Source organism: Apteryx rowi, unplaced genomic scaffold (assembly GCF_003343035.1).
Source record: "Apteryx rowi isolate R43461 unplaced genomic scaffold, aptRow1 scaffold_51, whole genome shotgun sequence".
NCBI lineage: Eukaryota > Metazoa > Chordata > Aves > Apterygiformes > Apterygidae > Apteryx > Apteryx rowi.
The window spans coordinates 3,611,015-3,634,152 of record NW_020450772.1 but is presented as its reverse complement, the minus strand read 5'-3'; the positions used below and the strand labels follow the sequence as shown (position 1 = coordinate 3,634,152).

Genomic DNA, 23,138 nt, shown 5'->3' with positions numbered 1-23,138 from the left:
TACAGCTCTAGAATATCACTTGCATTTCTGAAGTTCATGATCCAACGCACTACTCTCCATTTTGGTGCTTATCACTTAGAGTATGCTGAACTGAACTCCCATGCTCTGCCTTTTTGATTGAGATCATCTTCCTCGTGTTGTGATGGTTCTTTGAAGAAACATTACTGTTTCATACCACCATGCTTCTTACCTCTTCTCTTGGCATCCTTTACTTAAGCCTTTCTCTTGACAGCAAGAGCTCGGCTGTTATGACTTTAGGATTGCAGAGGACTCATTTGCAAGAGTCCTCATTTGCTTTTTGTTTGCCTTCCCAGTTGAAGGACATTGGCAGTGACACTTCCAGACAGTTTTCAGCTCAGTATATTAATGCACCTGCTTCCCGTTTAGGAGCTTGAATGCCCTTATGTGGAGCTGTGTTCCAGCAAAAACTCTTGTAGTGCTGCTTCACCTGCCCAATTTCCGCTCTTAACAAAATCTGTTCTAATTGACCTTGGAAAGGATTTGAGAAAGTTTGTACTGTGCTACTTCATTGCAACAGCAAAGTAGTTGAGAGGACATGCTGTTTGCTGGGAGTAACTGCAAAAATTGGTTATAATGGTAGCATAATTTGACCTATTATAATATAGAATATTATAATATTGAAGTTTATTAGAACCCTAGTAATGCTGGCATGCCCCTTCCATGAATATGTACATTCTTTCTGTACTCGAGCTGGGTCCAAATAATCTTGTACCTTTTTCATATTTAGACACCATCTCTGTGCTGTAAGCTATAATCATCCCAATGTGTCCTTACTTCTGGACTTTGCAACAGGAACAACTGAAGTTTATCTTTAATGGCATGCTATTAAAACTACAGTGTTTTTATTTTTCAGTTTAACAGCAGTCCTTGAGATGCTTTGATATTTGTATTAAAAAATGAGGACACTTTTTAGTATTGATGACATGACTGGATCATATAATTTACAGTAGGGGACAATGTTAACGCTGTAGGAGGTAATTCAGTTAATGGGATAACTGCTTTAGCTGAAAACTTATGCTACAACTATTAGTAGGATAGTTGACGTTTCAAATGTGTTTGTCCTTTAGGTTTTGAAGCTCGTTCCTCATTGAGATGAATAGGAGTAGTTTGTGACAGCACTGTTTTGGGGGGTTTTGGTCATCCCCCTCCCCACCCCCCAGTAGTCTGCAGAATTAAGATAACAGTTTTTGAGACTTGTTACATTTATAAATGAAAGCCTTTTAAAAATGAGACCTTTAATTTGTTGAGCCCAAATTATACATTTCAAAGCAAATGCCACAAAATACAGGATGCGAGAGCTCTTACTTCTGACCTTGTGCAACCATTTAACAGAATGTACCTCAAAAAAAAAAAGATAACATTTATGGTAAAATGGGAAAAAACAATGTTTTACAGCATAAAAAGCAAAACTCCTTATATATGTGACTTCTGGCTAGAACCGCAATGTATTTTCACATAGTACAGCACACTTAAAATACTGTGAGGATCAGGATGAACCATAGCTGTTGATTATGAAGTAGCATCTGAATGAACCAACTAGTCTGGCCATCGCTAGAGAAGCAGAAAAACATTACCAAGACTTTGCTTACCTGTTAAAGGTCCTAAAATGTGCTAGTATTTGTTAAATCCTTTACAGAGAATACATAAATGCCAAGTTTTAAGTATTGTTAATGAGGGAGTAAACTTAGGAGAATTAAGAGGTTGGATGTTATTAGATGCAAGGCTGTAGTAAGAGGAGTTTGCTGTCCATTTTTATGGACCTCACCATGTTTTGAAGAGCGGTCTTGCCCTGGGTGATGCAAACTGGCCCAAGGACTTGTCTAGAATGACAGAGACTTTTCTAAGACATGACAGTTCCTGCTCAGTGACCTGTGTGTGGTTTTCCTGAAGAGTAGTGCTAGCTCTCAGCAATGTGTTCATAAGCACAATCGGAATGCATTGATTGATGCAAATGATTGAAGGCGCGAGATGTAATTGCAAGTGGTGAGTGTGGGCTTCAAGAGGTGAAGCATATTTCTTTAATTCCTCATGGAACGGAAGTGAAATGCTGAGTTACGAACGCAGCAAGAAGGTGAGGATGACTTTTTCCTAAGATCTGGCTTGGTAATGCCCAGTTACCTTAGCTGTGGTCTTGCAGTGCTCCCTGTTTATAGAGCGTTGCAGAGAGTCTTTCCAGCACTGTTTGTCTTGAGCTTTCTGAAAGGATGTGGCATGATGTTTTAGCTCTGGGTGCGATTATGAGCGTTACCAGCTGAGAGCATTTTCTTTTTTGAGGAAGAACTACAGAAACTGCTGTCACTATTTTGTCATACTTAATCTGGGAAGCTTCAGAAATAAAGCTCTGTGCCCTAACAATAATTTGGATTCCTTTGATTGCAGAATGATAGGATTATTTCTTATTGTACAATCGGAAAAAGAAAAACATAGATAGCTTTGCGTACTTACCAGTCTCTGAAGAGCTTGTGTGTAGGAGAAGGGAGATACCTGGCTTCCAGAAAGGGTAGTGGGCCAGTCGTGTGTACTGGTCCCAGCACTGGCAAGAAACTTCCCACAAGTGGTTGGTAGAAAAAAAATTTTTTTTCTTCTTTAAAGGGGTTTGTATGTCTCACTCCTGGGTTTATAATACTGGGGGGGTTGGTTTTCATCTGAAGCTGATTCGATTGGTCATTTTGCCTCCGGGGGGCCGGTTAACTCTGATCATGTGGAAAAGAATGCTGGTTTGTTAGGAGGGTTTCTTTCCCCAGCGCAAGCCCTTCGCAGCCCGGCAGAAATCCTCAAGCGCTTACTTGGAGACGGGATGCAATCCCCCTCCCCTCCTTCATCAAGTGTGGTGGGTTTTTTTTAGGTTTGTATAATCTTAAAGTTTTACTTGAAAGTTCAAAAGGACAAAATTCCTCTAGAAAAGCTGAATGGAAAAAGTTCTGTTGCTGCTGCTGGGAAACACAAGCTGTTCTCTGATACTTTCTTCCTAACCAACGTCAACTAGCGTGCGTTTGGGTGAAAACGGAAACTCTCGGGTCTCCTTGCTCCTTCTCTAGTGCCCCTTCTTCCCCTTCCCATTAGGTCCCGTGCTGCTGAGCGCAGGCGTTAGCAAACGCGTGGGCTGCAACTAACCGGACAGCCTGCGGTCTCTGGAGGGTGTTGATGAATTGTGCCTTAATGCTAGTCAGAAGATGCCGATCAGGCCGTTTTTGTTCCATCCCCACATTGCTCCTTTGTGCGAACCTGGAATTAATCACAGGATTTTCTTTAAGCTTAGGAATGAAACGATGTAGATTAGGTGAGTTGCTGCCCTTAAAGAGGTGGGGAAACTGATTCCAGGCAATAGATGAAACCATTTTTACTTGCATTATTTTCTCTCTCTCGCTTATTAGATTGAAGAGATCTTACAGGGAGGATGTTTTAGCTGAAGGAATGCATGGAGCTGTCAGCATGCTGCACGACTAAAATGAGCTGTGAGGACAGCTTTGTAATGCAGTAGTACTTCACGCTTTTTTTTTTTTCTTGGTTAGCTGCTGATGTGAGGGCTTTGATCGAACGTCAGATGTAAGAGGATCTGAGAAACAAAGGCTGTGGTTGTTTGCAGTAAAATACTGAAGGCCTGCTGGGAAAATTATTAATGTAGACTTTCCTGCTTAGGAAACAAAATCGTCCCTCGCTTTTTTCTTTAACCTTCCCCCCTGCCTCCGTCCCCAGTCCTAAATTACAAAACATTAATTCTTTGCTTCATTAATATGGAGCATTTTAATACATGTTCAGGCACAGCACTGTAAATTGCGATAGGCAGAGTGTGACCTTCAGAGCCAGTGAAAGTAAGGTAGCGCGAGGGGGCACCCACCACTCAGCCTCTAGGACACTGTGATTTGCCCTTGAACCTTCTCTGTATATTCTGGCAAGGTTGAACTTCCACTACAGAGAGCCTCTTTTAGTCACTACGACAAGTAGGTTTTGCCTTTACTGTAAGAAGCCGTGTTTTGTACTGTAGAAAGCTTATGGTCTCTGGTCACATGTTTCTAATCTGATTCTACTGAATGACTTGAAAACCTAACTCACACAGTGGGTGAAGTAGTTTGTGATTTCCAGGTATCTGTAATGGAATTAAACGTTCCTGTTAGTCATGCCAGTGGATGGTGGTGAGTTTAGTGGAAAAATATGGAATGATATTTGAATAGTAGATCTTTGAGACCTAGCGTTGAGGTCGAGTATTTCTGGAGGGAGAGAAAATACAAYGCTGGAAAATGGGGTCAGAATTTCTGATTTATGCCCCTGCCTTTGGCCATGAGTCCCTTCGCTGTGTGTGTATTCCTGTAGTGTCCATAGCATGCCAAATACTGTCTAATTGAGAAGGTTGTCCTTCTTTGGAAACGTTATCTTAAGTCCATTTGTTATAGGTTTTTTCTTCTGTAAAATGTGTTACTAAAGTATTCATCTAGGCAAAGTTATTTGAGGTCCTTTGAAAATACTAGGTGCAAAGGAGTTTCTTTTTATTCTCTGGAGGAAATCTGTGTAGCATGCASCAGAAAGAAGAGAGCAAATCAAAGCACACAGTGGACTTCCCTAGTTTTTCCTGTGTTTAGAGGAAACAGTATTGCTGTCAGTCATTGCTTTCCTGTTAATTCTCCCCAAACACTGAACATGCCATGGGAAATGTAGTCCGACAGCATGGAGAACTGAAAGTTATTTGTCGGTTTAGTAGCAAGTCCTCTACATAAGCGTGTTACCGCAGGGCCGTATCCCAGAGTCCTAGTCTTGTTCTCTGTGGTTAGTCTCTCCTCAACTCCACGTTGCACAGCTGTAAGCTTTTTTTGGCTGGATACCGCTATGCTCTATCTGAAGTTTTCTGTAAACACCGTTGCTGGCTTTGTGACAGACTTGAACAGAGGTGCCCTTTTACTGTTCCTTCTCTTCAGGAAGTCCCGTCAATTAGTCCAAGGCAAAACCATAGACTGCATTTTAGATTTTCATCCTTAAAACATGGCCAAATCCTGATTTGCTGAACTGGGTTATTTCAGCTGAAAAGCGTTCTCAGGGCTAGGAACAACTTGCAGAGTCAATGTATTAGGACTTCAGAAGTTATGAATTCATTTGTAAACTGTAGGAACATTCCTATATACTATTGTCGAGTTTTTTGTTGTTTAGCTTGTTTTCTGAGCCTTAATCCCTGTGACTTGCATTTATAAAGAATTCGGTTTTTTGGTTGATATGCATCATGTCGAAGGTCATCTAGTGCCTAATCCCTGTTGACGCATACTTTGCTGTCCTGTAATATTGTTTTCAGTGGTGTCCTAGTACCAGAAAACTGAAGTACGTTATGATATACTGCATTTTCTGTCCACTTCCACAGAAGTGTGGCATCAGATCAGTCACCTGCTGTGGGGCACTGCCATGATCCTTTGGTTAGGAAGAAGGTTGCAGAATCACAGATCCTCAAATATATGTAATATTGACCTCTCAGTTGATTTCTTGTTTCTTAGCTTGGTAATACTGTAGAATCTAAAATGATAAAGGGGAGAGAGGATCCAGCCTGTGTCTGATCCTGGCAAACAGGACTCGATGACGTTTGGTCACCTCTCTGGAGATGAGCATTTCGAAGCCCATGGCTCAAAATGGGGATGCAATTTTCTGCAAGCTTACTGCAGAGAACCTGGCTTCAAAAATTCGGTGTCAGTTTTTGGGAGCAAAGCCAGCTGCATTCAGGGACTGTGTACCAGAAAACCTGAATTGTCTTCAGTACGCCCATGACACATAGGTATCTGCAGAGGCGCTAGAAGCTCAAGCAGTGATACGGATGTTCAGAGCCAAAGCAGACTTCACAGTATTCCTTGGATAACACACCTTGCAAAGGCTTTGGGAAAACCTGTATGGAGCCAGTGGGCCGATAGCTTGCCAGGGTTAAACAGCGGTCTGCAGAATCTTAAATGACCTTAATAACAACGGAAAGAAACTGTGTCCTTTTTCTTGCTTGATAGTGTCTGTAATTGCTCAAAATAATGTCGTTATTGAACAAGCCTCAGCTAATAGCTGTGAGTTCAACTGAATTCTAATCCACTCTGAAAGGAGTGGATGTAGCTCTAAAAATAAGACTTTCTTTTCTCAAAATAGCAAATTAAGTTTCTGTTGATTATAATRTTTTTTGTGGTGAAAGTGAACATGCATCTGTGTACTCTTTGCTGCTGCTTCTAGTATTTCAGAAACAGCTTCAGAGAGAAATGGAGGCATATGCCTTACCCTTTGCATCTACTGTCGTCCAGTCTGTTAAGGTCAGATCGCAGCACTCTGCCTGGGGCACTCTTGTGGTGGTCTCTCTTGGCGTATTTTACTTCCAGCTGGCTTGACTCTCTAGCTCTCTGGCTCCTAGTTTTCCTCTATCCGATGAGCAGTACTGAGATGCTTCCCTGCACTTCCTATTACTTCTGCCTTACGTTGTGTGGAGATCTAACATTAACAATGTGTATAATTCCCAGACATGGATTTTCTGCCTAGCTCATTGTCTTCATTTATTCACCATGAAACATGTGGGAAAAAGAGTAGTTAATCTGCAAAGATTTATTGATTCCAGATAAGAAACTTTGTCCCCATTGTGATTCCCAAAGGAAGAGGGTCCAGTGTCTCAGTAATTTGGTTTTATTCAGAGCCAGTATCACCAGAGGCTTCCCAAAATGCACTGTTTAAAACTTAGGACTCAAAGCCCAGCAAGTAAGCAGTTGTCTTTAGCCAGATGTCCCTTTCAACAAAATAAATGTGTATCTTGATTATGTATGAGTTCATAGGTCAGATTGGCTAATATAAATTAAAACATAAATATCAGCAGGTAATGTGTTGAATATGTAACTCTTTCTTTACATAAAAATAAGAGTATTCCAGGGTTGTCTTTCTAAGGTCCTCAAGTGAGTATCGGTTTTTGAAGAGCTGCGTCTTAAACATTGGTGACATTTCCTTGCCTTTCCTGTCTACTCATTTGATCAGGGACATGCAGCCTTGAAAGTCCACGTAGGACCTTGTTCCTGCAACAGCAATGAAAGTATTCAATGTAAACTTGGAGCACAGGAACCTTGAAACCTCCTGGATTTTGTACTTTGGGTTTCACTCCACCTGTACCCTTTCAGTGTGTCCCTCCCTAGAAGAGAAACAATATAATGTGTAAGTTTTGAGCCAGAGGAAGGAGGAGTTTTTCTCCCCCGCGGTTTGGAGGCATATCCTTGTTTTACATGTCCAGGGTGCAATACCCTTAGGCATGAAGAATTTGTGAATTCTGCTAAAGAAGTTTGATAAGGACCCCATTTTAGGTACTCTGCATTTCCCCTTTCATCATATCACGTGGCTTTTTCAGCTATCACTGGCAGAAAAAGAAAAAAACTCTCCTAATCTGCCAAAACAAAGTTCTTTAGAGGTTAACTTAAAGTTACTTAAGCTTGTCATTTAAAGTTGTTTTCCACACCAGAAACCTCAGCGCATAGTCATGCTTTTATTTGTTTTTCCTGTTTAAACAAGCAGGCATACTCCACAATCTTCCCCAAATATAATCTTTCTTATATTTCTGGATATGTTTAGTACTGTTCTCTAGCACTTGAATGCCTTTTTGTAGATAACCACATAATTTCAGATTAACAGCGGTTAACAGTGTCAGTGAAGAAGTGGCGTGGTTGTGGTTCATGTGCGAATACTGCAGTTGCACAACTAGAYGTACTGAAGGAAACACCCAGTCCCCAAGTTCAAAGTTAGTCCAACATCTGTTTCAGTGCTGGTGTTTCCTTCTCGGGGTGAGTCAACAACAAAAGCAGTAGGTCTGTCTAACCCGAGCTGTTGTAATATAATACGGACTCCTTTTCTAAAAATATTTACGTCATCTTTTTGTGACTGGTGTTCTTCATTAAGTACCTGAGGATTTTATGATGTATTTTAAATATACCTTGGCATAAATTAGGAACTAAATGACAGTCTCCTAAACCTCTGATAGGTTCTTCCTTAAACTTGAGCTTTGTTGCATCTAACCCTTAACATACTGACCTTGGTTCTCCAGAAGACAGATTGGCAGGGTAATGTTAATGCAGCCGTGTTTTTCTTGTTTAATCCTTAATCCTACTGTAATCTTCCAGTCCTGCCTAAAACTGTGCACATAGTATTGGATACAATGTATGGCCTTCCCTTTTTTAAAATTTTACTATGCATGTAGCAGATATGTTTGGTTTGTATAAAAGTGTGTATTATTTACAGTTTTTAAACTTTATTCCCGTTTTCCTTTAGCATGAGGCTTTTCATGATACAACAGTTTCTTCTTTTTGCAGACTTTGGCCTCTTTCCTTTTATGCTTTCCTGTGTCTCTTAATTTGTCGTCTTTTCCTCTCCTCTTGCCCATCCTTGTCTGTCATTTGTGTGCTTTGCTTTTACCTGTGTATATTCTCTTCCTCAGTCTTTTCATCCAAACATACATAGGGACTGGCAGGGATTTCCTAAATCTGTCTCCCTCCTGCTCTTGCAGGTAACTCTATCATATAAACTTCCATTGCTCTCTTAGGTCTATATCACTGCTCACTTTTGGTGCACCTTTGCCTCTAAGGGAGCAAGATTACATACCTTGTGTTTCCAGGTTCCTAAAGACTGGACTGCATGTTCACTTGCGCATGTTTTCTTTGCAGTGAGACCAAACTTTGAGGAAGGTGGGACAGCAACAACAGGGAGGAAACATGAGTTTATACGCTCTGAGAGCGAGAACTGGCGCATCTTCAGGGAGGAACAAAATGGGGAAGATGATGACGGAGGCTGGCGACTGGCTGGGTCACGGAGGGATGGTGAGAGGTGGCGCCCTCACAGTCCAGGTGAGAGGAGATCTGGAGAAAAATGCATCGGCAATAGGGAAATAGGGTGGTGGGTGATCAGAGCCTGGGGAGAGCAGAGGAAAAGGAGGTGACATAAGGCTTGGGACAAAAATAAGTAATGTTTATGCAGTTTTGGTCACTAACTACTGCTTTCGCATACATAGAGCTCTTGGTCACAAAAATGTTACAGTGAGCACAAAATTATTCCTGTTTTGTTGTTTTCTTTAAATGTCCTCAAGGCCCTAAACTTATTTAAGGGAACAATATTCTTCAGGCATGTGTTTGCCTGTGTTGTATTCCAGGTGAGTATGTGCCTGGTAAAATCAGATTATTTTTTACCAGCATTGCTGTTCTCTTCCCTCAGCTCTACAGCTACAGAAGTTACTCCCTCACATTAGGTAGCATGTCTAAGGCTATAGGGTGATACTGGCGCTAAACCGCTCAGGCTGTTGGCCTGTCTAGTTTTCAGATGGTGTTGGGAAGGCCAACAACCCTGTACTTACAGGGTGTCTTGTCTCTTGCTAAATTTCAATGGGGTGATCACCAGTTTCAACATCCCAAAAGACTTTTAGTACTATAATGTGAGCAACTATTACGTCTGTTGATAGTCAGTAGCTGATAGTGATGGTCTGATAGTCACAGTCACTTTATTACTCTTTGCCCTCAAATAACTGTTAGYTTGTACTAAAAGTTAGGAATGAACCCTAGGCTAGATTTATTATCAGATGTTTTCTATTTAGAGCGGGGCTAAGGGGCAAATTTTGAAGAATATCATTTTCTTTTCCCTGATGTTTGGTCATGATTGTTCGTTGGACACTGCAGCTTTGTCAGACAACTGAGATAATATCAAGCCAGCTGAAGCAGTATCTCATGATGATCAGATGTAGCATGTTACTCAGGAGTGGAGTGTTTTGCAAGTACAAGCCTGCCTACGTTAGCATAAAAGGAAGCATAGAGACCTCGAAGTTCAGAAGTTCGTGTATGTCTTAACTTTTCTGGAAGATGTTCTAGGAAAGGTTTCCAATCCATTCTAATGCTATCATTGGAAATATTTGTGCTTATTTGAATTTTTTGCTATAGTAGACTAACTTATTTCAGTTAGTTTAATGGGTATAAAAGCCTGTTCTAAGAATTGTGAGAATCTGCATAGAAGCTGCTAAATTTGAGATGGATGTGGAGTGAGTTGACAGCTGTATCACACTAGTCTCAACTCAGGTCAGAGTTAAGAATTTTCTTATTAGTAGTAGCCACAGGACCACGAAAACTGTTTTCATCGTATTCTTGATTTAAACAATGAGTTTAACTCAAATTGGCGTGACTTAAACTACTACTTTCTACTTTCTGCTGTTAGGTAATAATGTTAAGCATACGTCCCCCCTAAGAACAGACAAACGTCTTCACAGTTAAAGTACTGTCTTCACTTGTGTAGCTGGACCTTCCTTTGACTTGGCTCTGCGTGCTCCCTACTAGATTGCATGTCGCCTGCTTTCTTTGGGGTGAGAGCAGTTCAGAGAAGCGTAGCAGTTGTCAGGCTTGAGCTTATGTTCTGTTGGTAAGCAAAGAATATTTAGATTCCCGCAGACTGTTTTTTCCATCTTTTTAATTCCTCTATTTTACATCCTTTAACTGTGTTTATCGAGGGATGGCTGACATAAATCTGCTCATCTTCTATGGTTTTTTTGGTAGGCACAGAGGATTGAGAAAGTGAACTAAGGCTGCTTTTATTAAAGCGGTCTTGTGCCCATAAGCATAGTTTCCAGCTTCTCTGTAATCTGTTTTATTGAATCTAAAGTGAGCTCCCTTGATGTGCATGAAGAGAGTTATCGTTTTGCTATGCTGTGTTTGAACTGTTCCTCCCTCACGTGGCTGTGGCTAAAATGAAGTGAGGAATCTTCTCAATGCTGATCGTGGAGCGAAGAACAAAATCAGTCAGTTTTCCCTCTAGATGCCAGGGGAATCTCGACTCTAAGACCTTTTGGGAGATATGGTCTGAGGGACTTCTCGGTCAGCATTGACTTTCAGTTTGTGTACGTTTGTCCTGTGTGCTGCTAAACTTCTACAAAAAGCTTCTATTCTCAGCTATTTGAAGCTTCATGGAGAAGTTAAATGGGTTTTGCTGATGCTGGAGTTCAAGCTCCTGTAGCACTTTCAGCTATAAAATAGACGTGCCCAACTTCCCCCCCCCACACACACACTTTTTAATTCAGAAGCATGTGAACTTGGGGGGGGGGGTGTTTTTTGTTTTTTTTTTCCAGAATCATCAGCTTCAGGTTAACGAGTGTGAAAACTGTCTGGATTGTATCAGCAGGCTTTTCTAGTCAGAATTTGGGATGTGGAGCTTTTGGGTTGGTTTGGGCATTGACAGAAAACATCTTCCTTTTTTGGCTTATACAGCGGCAAGGTTATTCTGCTCACTGTTCTAGGTAATCGTGGTACCAGTCCTGGTGTACAGCCTACGTAAGGTAGGCTGGGTTAACTAGCTGCAAGAGGAATGTGACCATAGTCTTGAATTCATGGGCTGCTTCAGGGTTTGCTTGATCTTTTTCATCCTCTTTTTTAATGATTTAGTGCCTGCCTGCCTAAGATGCCCCTTTTCTGTGGATTCATACAGTGATTACTCTTTAAATCTACAAAGCAAGTCTGTTTTATCAGGTATAGATAAAAACCTTTTTTGGTCGCAAAGCTAGTGAATGATTTATAGATGTTTTGACTTTTTTTTGTTACTAAGCCATCCTTAAGGAATATGGATTATCTCTTCTTGCCCAAAATTTCTTTCTGATACAATTTTGTCTTCCCTTGAGCAGCTCCACTGAAAGATATTTTTCCTGAAAGGTATTTTAGTGAGGCTTGAGTCTGTAATTTCATAGTAACGTGGTTTTTGACTTCTGCTTGCTTGAAAGCCTTCTCAAATTCATCTCGGTTTGCCTTATTTTCAGAATCAACTGTTGTAAATCAAGTAGACTTTTTAATGGTCACTGTGCTTTGTGCTTCTTGAATATCATAAAGCAGCTAACATATATTGGAGAATCTTGCTCTAGAGTTGAGCACAATAAAAATCAAGTTCATATACAACATATGCTAATAAGTTAAATATTTACTGTTCTTTTGTGTGCTTAGCTTAGTATTTACACTAGAAACTTCTTTCATAAATTCCATAATGTGGCTGTTAAGAGATAAATAGCTATTAAAAATTGAGAGTAAGGTGTACTTGTTTCTTTTGTCATGTGGCCAGTAGTCTTATCTTTCACCTACAATGTCACCATAAATTGGAGTGGGTAGATGCCGCTTAAAACTACTTTTCCCGACTTGGAATCCTGCCCATCTAATTGGTGCCTAATGATACTGCAGGGCTAAATTTAAAGCTGTTTGTGTCCTAACTGTTTACTTATATAGCTTAATATAAGAATTCAAGATGTATCTTAACTTGGGTTTGCTTTAATGATTGACAGCACTGTACTTACCTGAGTTGTCAAAATGCTCTATAGTCTAACTGTTTTTATAAGCTTTTGTTGTTAAGAAACAAGTGTGCAAGGGCCCACTTATCTCTTATTTTTTTACACCTCCCCTATCTCTGAAAATGTGCAAGCTATGAAATGAGATACTGTGTGACTAAATCTTTCCAAACAAACTGTATGGTGAACATTCTCAAGTTTTTAATTTGAACTTGAAGATACCTGGAATTAATAAAATAGACAGAACTTGCCTTCAGAAGCCATGTTTCTGGGTCCCACTATGAACAGCTTGTGCTCCTGGAATTAGGGATGTGAACCATATGAAAATAATTGAGGTTCTTCTTGAGGCATGGTGTCAAGGTGGCCCATTTGACAGCTGCACAGAAAGCGCTTGCTGTGTCAAATTTTCTCTCTTTGGTACAGAAGAGAGATGCAGAAGAGATGCTCAGCTGTTTATGAGCCCCAGGGTAGCAAATAGTCAGGTGCTTTAAGCAGTTAACTAGGATATGGGATAGCCAGGTTCAGGCCACCGCTCTCTTTCGTCATGTGTTGGAAAACCTGATGCAGACGCTGCTGGCTGTACCGAGGAGGTGTCTGCCAGTGGCTTTAATCAGACACCTCTTCTGGATGTCGGAAACCTCTCCCCTTCAGACCTTGGAAAAAGCATTCCGATGCCAAAGGAAGGCCTGGTGTTTCTGATAGGAGTGAAAAAGCAAACTTAATATTGCTTCCAATATCATGTCAGTGGAATTTGAATGTCAGGCTTGTCCTTTCAGGTGTGCTGTGTTGTCCAGCTTAGTTGCTGGTTATTCCCAGAGGTCCTGTTGTTCTTTGACAATGAAACAGCTTTTTTGGTTGTGTACGTTCATATACGTGACTCAAAAGCGTGGCCCTGTGCAGCCTGCGCCTTTTGAATGTGCCCTGAGTTGGAGGCCAGGAGTTGTGGGTGGAGGAGCATGGAGCATCGGGCAGTAACGGTCTTCTGAAGACAACATATGAAGTGGTTGTTACTAGAGCTCTCCAAAATACATAATCCATCAGTGAGACTTCATCTTTGCTTACATGTTTTTGAAATGTTACTGGTGAACGAGAGGTCGGCATAATAGACCTCGGAAATGTTAAGGACTATTTTAAAGCAGACTGAAAAGATGCGATAAGCGTAAACTTACTGTGCCTTATTTCTTTCCTTAGTGACATTGAAAAGGTTGTATCAGGACATTGATTTGACAGTTTTGCATGCCAAAATGTTTCTTATTTGTTCTCAAGGCGTTACTAAAAGAGAGATTAAGCTATACAGCTGAAATATTTACAAAGCAAGCACATGCGATATAGTGAAGGCCTTGTTGAAATGTAACTTTTTTTTCCTTGATTAAATGTAATCTAAAAACTTCATAGTGCTTCTAGAGGGCTGTCATGTTAAATTTCCTGTATTTGTGAAACAAAAATTGATTTTTGCATGGTAAACATGAATACTTCAGAGGGTCGATGCCCCTCGTCCATCTGAAGTAAATGGAACAGAGGACAGTGTTTCTCCTCTTCGCTGTGATTTTTGGTAGCCACTTGATAAACGGTGCAACTAAATGTTGGTTTCCACCGATTGTAGCAAATTTTGTGACAGGGAAAAAAAAAAAAAGAGGGGGAAATTTTTACTACTGACAAGTAAACAGCCAACATGAAAAGCACTAAAAGCTAAACTGTTTTCTTTCTTATTCTGCACGTTTCTGATAAAGTTAGTTTCCACTGGATGGAGAGCTTTGAAAGCTGTTTACAGTACATTCACTCCCAATTTTTTCACCTAGATGCAGGCTCTTTTCAGTTTAAATAGAGTTAGCAATATTGTAAAGGATTTTGTTAAGCTTGGCTGAATGAAGATGTCTTCTGAATGTATTAAAAATAGAAGCAAAGTAAAAGTTGTAGTTAATTTGGAAAGTTTTTTTCCCTTTCTTTTATGGATTAGCATTCCAGGTTTTAGTATCTTGTGACTAAAATATTGTTCAAGAGACTTGAAAAGTTGTCAGACTGTTTTTCATGCATATATGCAAAAATGCCTCTGGGGGCAGGAGGGAAAAAGCATGGGTGGTTTGTTCAGGATGCAACTTCTGCAGATGGTTTCCTTTTAAAACAAAAAAACAAAAAAAAAACAAAAAAAAAACAAAAAAAAAACAAAACTGGCATCTTTTATATATAAAAGTCAGGGATGGCTGGTTGAGGGAGACTGCTCAGTTCAATCAACATCTAGTTTTGTTGGTCTTATTTTGGTGTTGTAGCGTATTTCAGACTATGCAGCCCACCCTTAGCCTTACTTGTTTTTAATGCTCATAATATGATTTATAATGTGGATATATATATACAATGGGCAATATTTGAAGATCTCCTGCTTATTAGTAAGGGACTTCCCCCCCCTTTAAGATGCCCATTTTTAGGTGGATTGTACCCTGTAGTGGCTTTCTGAATTTGTCACTGTTTGTCACCTTTTCCCTTCCCCTTCACCCTTCCAAGTAAGCTACTACCCCTTGGAACTGTCTTATAAAGTTACTTTCCCCCCACCTTAGACGGCCCTCGTTCTGCAGGCTGGCGAGAGCACATGGAGCGACGGCGGAGGTTCGAATTTGATTTCCGGGAACGAGATGATGAACGGGGTTATCGACGAGTACGGTGTGGCAGTGGCAGTATGGACGACGACAGAGACAGCCTTCCTGAATGGTGCTTAGAAGATGCAGAAGAAGAAATGGGAACATTTGACTCCTCTGGAGCGTTTCTCTCTTTAAAGGTGAGAAGCTATGTTGGTCCTGTATTCGCTTTGAGCAAATGTCCTCTTTATGTCCGGTAGATTATGAATGATTACGTTGACTTTGCAGAAGGTACAGAAAGAGCCGATCCCTGAGGAGCAGGAAATGGACTTCCGGCCTGTGGAGGAAGGGGAAGAACGATCTGACTCTGAAGGGAGCCACAATGAAGAAGCCAAAGATCATGAAAAGACRACCAAGAAAGAGGGGGAGAAAACAGAGAGAGTAGTGGCAGGTAAGGGGGACTTCTAATGCATCTGTTGTATGCTGCAGAATGGATTTTTTAAAATTCAGTTAAGTAGAACCATTCAATATTGCAGAAGCAGTGGAAGAAGCAGTCCGAACATCTTCACCGGCTGCCAGGTCGGATACCCCACCAAAATCCCAGCCTCAAGACCCGCTGCAGACTAGCCTTTTTGAAAGGAAAGAAGAGTCTGTCCCAGAAAGAATAGAAAAAACAGAAGATAAAGAGAATCGAACAGAGAATACACCACCAGCCAAAATGTCCAACAGAGGGGAAGGTAATATGCCTGATGGATAAATTTAATAAGTTTCCCTAATTCATTGTGATTAGACTTGGTCTCTTTTAAAATGTGAGGACTGAATTATGGTGATGAAAACTGAGTTCACCAATTGCTCTGTAAATACAAATAAGATTTATTGGAAATGCCACCTTGCATGCTTGGGATGTGCCTGTACTTCCCTTTGCAGCATAATCTAGAGAAACATGAGCTAGTTGCAGATGTGCCTCACTGTGGCAGTGCAGATTAGTCTGGGCAAATGTATGTGGCAAGGAACAGGATATGCTAGTCTGTGCAGAGCTTTGCACTGTTAGGACTAAACTGCTTGTTCCTTGAAGTTAAGCTGGGTGTCTGTGCTATAAACAGTACAAATGCACAGTCATACTTAGATCTGAAAAGTTTTGCTTTGTTGCTAGTTTTGAGTTGCTGGATGTTGTTTCCTAGAAGGATCTTTGCAAACATCATGTGTTAAAGATAATGGACTAATTTTAGCTTTTTCTTTAGATTTGGCTTCTGTTGCTCAGCCTTTGCCACAGATTTCTCCAGACACAGCTTCTCCTGCTCATCTTTCTCCTCCTGTTTCCAATTCAAATCCTGCTGTACGGCCAGTTCAGACACCTGTTACAGCTGCTCCAGGCATGGGCAATATTCCCACTGATCCAGATGATGAAGAGGGCCTCAAACACCTAGAGCAGGTAAAATTTTTCAAATTCCTTTGCTATAAACAATTTTGAGACTGGAGGAATGTGGAATGCAAGATGCTTAGAGCTTATAAAAGCAAAAATGTAGCTTAGAGTTTAAAATCCACAAAGTATCCTGAGGCTACTTTTATTCTCCATGAAAATAATGGGGGGAAGAATTAAAGCGTATGTAGTATTTATCTGAATAAAGGTACTGTGCCCCGTGTTAGAGCTGCAGATTCTAGTGCTTGTGGTCAAGCACTGTCAAGTAGTCTTACAGTTTTCCCAGAGAAACCATAAAGAAAGTGTGGGCCTGATGCAAAAARTATGTGCACATAAACAAAGTGCAAACTGTGTTCATGAAAGTTTAGCGACTGCTGGGTATAGAACTCTTTTTGTGCTAGTATTTCCATACCTGTTTTATTCCTCACCCTGATGATACTGTGTGGGGCCACCTAGGCAAGTTGTTTTAAAGCTTTACTTGAAAAGCATGTAAACCATGGTTCTGACAAGATGGTAGATTGAGCTCAGGTTTTCTCCTGCAAATGCACCAGTCCTCAAGTTGCCTGTAATTTCTGGTATGCTCTGGTATCACTGGATAGTTCAAGCCTGTTACACTTGGCACACTCATTTTGGAATTTGTAAGCACACAACTAACTCTTGTATTTTTTTGCTCTTTTTTATGTCTCCTGCAGCAAGCAGAGAAAATGGTGGCATATCTGCAGGACAGTGCCCTTGATGATGAAAGGCTGGCAGCAAAAATTCAAGAGCACAGAGCAAAGGGTTCCTCTATGCCATTGTTCCATGAAGCAATGCAGAAGTGGTACTACAAAGATCCACAAGGAGAAATTCAGGGTAGGTCTGTGCCCTTTACACTTCCTCTTTTGTTTCGCAGAACTGTTAAAGTCATCACAAACTTACCACCAACAGATATGGAAGCTTGCTTTTACAAAAGCAGCACAGGAAATCTGCCACTCCAGAATTAGATTTTGAAAATATATTCTTCTGTCCATCACTGCTCCCATCAGCAGGCTCCACATCCAGAGTTCTACCTTATCGTGCCTAGAGTTTGCCATCGCTGCATGTCTCTCTGAATTGAGGTTAGACTACAGCTAGGTTTCATGTCAGTAATTGCTCAGATTTCCAAATAATAAGAGAAACAAAAGTGTGACAAAGTAACTTGTTGAAAGAATCAATGAGAAACAGTGAAAACACTTTTCCAGTCTCGTCCCAGACATGGAGTACCCAGGAGAGAATTTATCTTTTCTAGAGCAAAGAGAAAACAAGTTTTCACAAGCCCAGTGCTCACACATTCTCAACTGTGCTTGCAACCAGTGTATTATGGGTTCATATAATGCCAACTGTTTTGTGTTTGCCATTTTTGCTTAAGTAATTTCAGATTTTTGCACAGAAATTTGGAACAGATCTTTCCCATAGATGCTTGCATGTTTGTGTTCAGAAAAGACTTTTYTTTGGGAGGTCTCTGTTTTAGCAGCTGCTGAGCTCCCTCCCAAAAACACAATTAAGGAGCAAGCTCCTTACTTGCTCTGTTTCACTATGTAGTAAAGGTTAACATTGTTTAGTGTGGGTGACTTCCTAAGCTGTAAACTCTAGACAGGATTTGTGGGGGTGTTATTCGTGGGATCTGTGCTGGTCTCTTGCCTGCAGGTATTACACATCCTTAAACTTTAAGGGGTGAAAAGAAAACCCTGAAGTATGTTCAACATAGAGTTTGCATTTGCTCAGCATGCTTCAAACCATACATTAGTCACTACTGGATGCTTTTTACTCAGTGATGGTCTACCAGTTTTTCATTTGAGCAAGTAGTTCCTTGAATGTCACCCCCCAGAAGTGAAGGCTTCCACATAATTTTCTCTTGGACTACCGCTTGTGGGTTCATGTCCTCTTGGAGGAAGTATCTTCTAAAGATGCTCCTTATGGAGAAGGCAAGAATTACTTAACGTTCTTGCTTTTCTGAAGATAGTATTTTTGCAAAACTCATATTTATCTGGTTCCTACACTGTAAAACAACCTTTTTCTTTTTTCTATCCTGACTTTGTCTCCAGTTGGGTATGTAGAATTAGTATGGGAGACTGTCACCTTTGAAGGAAGTGACTGAAATGTTTCTTGGGGGAGGGGAGAAGTGTATTTCTGGGGAGGAGCAAGGAAAAACTGCCTCTCCTAATTATCTTCAAAAATATAATCTTGCAGCCAGAGGGGACTCTGCTCATTTCCTAAATTTCAGAAGCAAAATTTCTGTAATATATGACTTCTTCTGTTTTGAAGGCAAGACTCTTTCTCGCCTTCAAAACTGCTAATATTGAAACTGCCTGAGACTGTTTAACTATCTGTGCAGTTGGTGTGGGGAGGTAGCAGTCACGCTTTTAGCCCTGTTAGCTGGTGGATCCTGCTGAGCTCTGAGGAAGGCAGGATGTATATTAGCTGGATTGAACTCCACACCACGATGGCTCCTCAGCTTTCATCCCAGAGCTGACTCATCTCCATCCAATGCAAAGTGTAAGCAGTCATGTACTTCTCAGTAAAGACCATATGAAGGAATGCCGTAGACACCATAATGGTCCAGACTTGTGTGTTGGCACTCCAGCCTTGAATGTGAAAAGTTTTTCTGTTTGCACAAGTGGATGAGAAGGGCAGAAACCACTGATGCTAGGTACTGTGTTTCTTTAACAAGAACCATGCTCTTCATTTCCAGTATGCTCATCTTGGCCTCCCTTCCCCTTCCCCCCATGTGTATTGGTTGATGTTTCAGGTCCTTTCAGTAATCAGGAGATGGCGGAGTGGTTCCAGGCTGGGTATTTCACTATGTCACTGTTGGTTAAGAGAGCGTGTGATGAGACTTTCCAACCTCTTGGAGACATCATGAAAATGTGGGGCAGGGTTCCCTTCACTCCAGGTCCAGCACCGCTTCCACATCTGGTAATTATGTGGCTGTTTCGCTACTCAAATAGTCCTTTAAAATATGGAAAATGAATTATTTACACATCAAATGCTGTTTCTTGAAAATGTAGGTGCTCCAAGCACCAAAGTTGAGCCCTGTGGTAAACTATATATAAAATTCTAAGAGGAGAAAAGACACTGTTCTAATTTAAGAATGTGTTTATTTTGCCACATCTGTGAACATAAGATTTGGTCCTGTTGTCTTATATGTACAAATCCTGTGTATTTCAATTACATCTTTGTGTACTCAGCTTTGCTTGCAAATGTTGAAGGTTGTCTAGGTATTTTTCTATTTTCTTCACCTTTTCAGTGCAGAAAGTAATTTTTACGTGGCTTGCTAGGCATATACATACCAACAGTAGTATATTGTAAATGCTATTAAAGTAAAATTTTTTTTTTTTCCCCTGAACATAGGGCGAGCTGGACCAAGAGCGGCTGACTAGACAGCAAGAGCTGGCCCTGATCCAAATGCAGCACCTCCAGTATCAGCATCTTTTGATACAGTAAGGCTGCCAGTCCCAGAGACCTTCCAGTGGCTGTGTTCTGCTCCGCATTTTTAATCATCCGGGTTCAGCTGCTTGTTGTTGTTCCTTGGGCAATGGGGCTGGGAGTGCTGCACCTCCAACGGCAATAGCCTGCTTCCACAGCTGCCAGAGGCCCCCATAGCAGACAGGATTAGGACAGAGAATGGCTGTCTCAGGCACACTTTTCACAGTCATTCTGTGTCATGCATCATCTCTGAGATTTGCTATAGAGGTAACCTTTATGGTCAAACTGAGTCCCAGGTATCCTTGTAATGCAGTTCTGATGTTTCGGAATCAGGGGAAGAATATACATCTCTTGAATTGGAGATGGAGAGCGCCATAAACTTATCTTGGTCTGCTTGCTCAGCTTTTTGAAGGTCAGTGGTTGGTAACTGCTGGACAAAGCAGTTTATCATCCGCTTTTGCCAGAGTTGTCAGCTACAGTTCAGTTCTGGATAGTTTCTAACAACTTGTTTTGTAGGAGATCAGAGGAAAGAAAGCAGTCAGGTAAACTACTTGTTTGAGAAGTACTGAGAACGTGTGCTGTGATTATGATTTTTTTGAATACTGATTATAAGCTTACAATTTGGTAAAGCAGGAGTCTGCTGTAGTACTAGGAGATGCCTTGACAGAGGAGGGAAGAGATTGATTTGTGTAGGTGGATAGATATCAAAGCTGGATCAACTTATGAGCAAACTGTATGTAACTTATCAAAAAAGGGAATTGGTGTTGCACAGCTTAGAGAAAAAATTGGACAACAATAATGAGTTGATATCGTTGAGGGAGAGAAGACACTTTGCCCATGTGGGCCAATTTTTGGAATTCTTGTATTTTGATTCTTTCCAAGATCCTATTCTGTGGTTTCCTCTAGCAATTAGCATGTACATTATATAGGTCAGTGGACATTAGTCATGGAGAGTGAGTCTATGCGGAACTTCTGCGCATTATATAGATAAGAAAGTGAACAAATACCAGTGATTCTCTGCTTCTCTTTTGAAGACAACAGTATGCACAGGTGCTGGCTCAGCAGCAAAAAGCAGCCCTCTCATCCCAGCAGCAGCAACAGCTGGCTATTCTCTTGCAACAGTTCCAGGCCCTGAAGATAAGGTGAGTAGCCCAGACTTGAACTGATTACCGTTCATCTTGTACTCTGACTTGTATGTAATGATACTTGTGATCTTCTCTGTGGTCTGTCCCATTCAAGTTAGTTCATTATGTTAGAGCATTACAGTTTTTTAAGATTGCATGGAAGTGAAACAGCTGTGGGACATTGAGGATTTCTTTTTGTGTAGCCTTTACCTCCAGAGAATATGCATGAAAATGAGGAGGAAAATCTTATAGCTGAAACCATAGCTTCTTGACGAATCTGTTGTGCTGGTAACAGAATGCCTTTGCTGGCAGAGTTCTAGCAGTATTGAATACTCATTGCTCAAGGTAGCCTGTGAGCTGCAAATACAGAACTGTAGCAGTGGCTGACTTAACTCTTGGCTTGACAGCAGGAATGAGATAAGCAAGAACTCCTCAAGCAAGTAGTATTGTCTGCATCGTATTTTTGTCTTAAATAGAGGTGTGGAATGAGAGGAATATGTTACGAGTTACTGAATCTCAGTGCGTGTTCAGAGCACTCCTCTCCCTGGAAGTGGCATGTTGACTCTTCCTGTTGGTATTACAGAATATCTGAACAGAACATGATGCCACCTGTAACAAGGTCTGTGTCAGTGCCGGACACTGGCTCAATYTGGGAACTTCAGTCAGCCTCACAACCTACAGGTAAGACCCAGACATGATCACTTTTTGATATTCGGTGAAATTATTTCTTCACCAGTATTTTTAACTGATTCAGGCTACTTAGTGCTACAATCTAAGTTTCCTTTGAGAGCTGTGAAGAATATTTTTTTGCATGGTCATCAGAAACCTTGATCCAGAGGGATTGAGTGTTACATTATAACGGTGATTTGCCCAGATGGGAGAAATTTGGATAGCTGGTTCTTGTGTAGAATTTTGTAGGAAGGAGCCTTGATCCAGTGAGTAAGCTGCCTTCTACAGGAAGATAAGGTGGCCCTCTACTGACTAAGAATTATGTATTATCATAACTTTAGTTCACAGTATATAGTAACAGCCAGCATACACAAGATTTTCCCTTTTGAATTGGTTTTTGTTTGTGTGCTTACTGTTGCTTGTCAATGTTTGTTTTTCTTTACTGTCTAGTCTGGGAAGGAAGCAGTGTCTGGGATCTCCCCATTGATACTGCAGCTCAGGGACCAGCTCTAGAACAACTTCAGCAGCTCGAGAAGGCCAAGGCTGCAAAGGTCAGAAACTGTTTCATATTCTAAGAAATTGGGATCACTGTTTTGCAGCATATGTTTCTTGAGCCAGTGGAAGAGTATTAGCTCTTTAAACTTCAGGTCACTCTGTACAATTTTGATTAGGTCTTCACTGAAAATTCCATCAAGAGAATATGGTTATAGAAACCAGTTATGAAATCCTTGTGGACTGCTGTTTAGAAACCATTGCTATGGAGGTACTATTGACCTCTAAACTAATAGTAATATTTTTGCATTTCTTATAAAAACTCTTCATTAGCCACCTCTGTTTTAAAATGCAATCATCACGAGTCCTCGTGCCAAACCCAGAGCAGGAGCCAGTTTGTCAATACTTCTCTTAATTCTTGTCTCTTTACACCAGAATTGGTTTAGGGAGTAGTAAGAGTCCTAACTGTTGGAGTTGTTTCACGGCTACTCTGGTATCAAGTTCTTTTTCTAAGTTTGAACCTGTACGATTCTGTACATTACCAGGACCTGATTATTTTATGCTGACTGCACAGCAACTCTGCTAGCTCCTGAAGTCAGAAGTTACTTTAAGAAGCTGATGTAGAAAGACTGACTAGAGAAMTGATATTTGTTATAGAACAGAACTTGTCAGGAGTTATTCTAGACAGTATTGCAGGAATGTGACCCCAGCAGGCAACCAACTCATAGGGAGAACCGCAATTAAGAGCGAGCATCTTCTAGATGCTTCATCATCTGTCATGTTACTATAATCTCAGCAGGAGCTGCCGTAAGAAGTGGTGTAGGAATATGTTACCTGCATCTGAGTGTAGTTTTATATGAATTGTAGCTAGAGCAAGAGAGGAGAGAAGTGGAAATGAGGGCCAAACGAGAGGAAGAAGAGAGGAAAAGGCAGGAGGAGCTTCGGAGGCAACAAGAAGAGCTACTTAGGAGGCAGCAGGAAGATGAGAGGAAACGACGGGAAGAGGAAGAACTGGCCCGCAGGAAGCAAGTGAGTTTCCTCAGTGCACTTCATCTCTACTGCCATTTTATAAACTCACTGTAAGAATCCTGTGGGGTCTAATTAATCTCTGGTAGGTGTGCATGAAGACA

The 23,138-nt window shown here is 41.0% G+C and overlaps 1 protein-coding gene across 11 annotated transcripts in view; it reads left to right on the top strand.

Annotated features, from left to right (window-relative positions):
• GIGYF2 (GRB10 interacting GYF protein 2) overlaps positions 1-23,138 on the top strand; it is a 79,744-nt gene that overhangs the window by 41,202 nt on the left and 15,404 nt on the right. For 6 of the 11 annotated variants that reach the window (XM_026080106.1, XM_026080107.1, XM_026080111.1 and 3 more), the window contains 12 exons: positions 8,658-8,837; positions 14,842-15,059; positions 15,148-15,310; positions 15,396-15,596; positions 16,101-16,291; positions 16,972-17,131; positions 19,047-19,213; positions 19,649-19,737; positions 20,758-20,865; positions 21,431-21,528; positions 21,967-22,067; positions 22,876-23,037. In XM_026080106.1, the coding sequence (XP_025935891.1) occupies positions 8,658-8,837; positions 14,842-15,059; positions 15,148-15,310; positions 15,396-15,596; positions 16,101-16,291; positions 16,972-17,131; positions 19,047-19,213; positions 19,649-19,737; positions 20,758-20,865; positions 21,431-21,528; positions 21,967-22,067; positions 22,876-23,037 (1,838 nt within the window). The remainder of the gene's footprint in view (positions 1-8,657; positions 8,838-14,841; positions 15,060-15,147; positions 15,311-15,395; positions 15,597-16,100; positions 16,292-16,971; positions 17,132-19,046; positions 19,214-19,648; positions 19,738-20,757; positions 20,866-21,430; positions 21,529-21,966; positions 22,068-22,875; positions 23,038-23,138) is intronic. The other 5 variants (XM_026080115.1, XM_026080114.1, XM_026080112.1 and 2 more) reach the window with 2 other exon arrangements.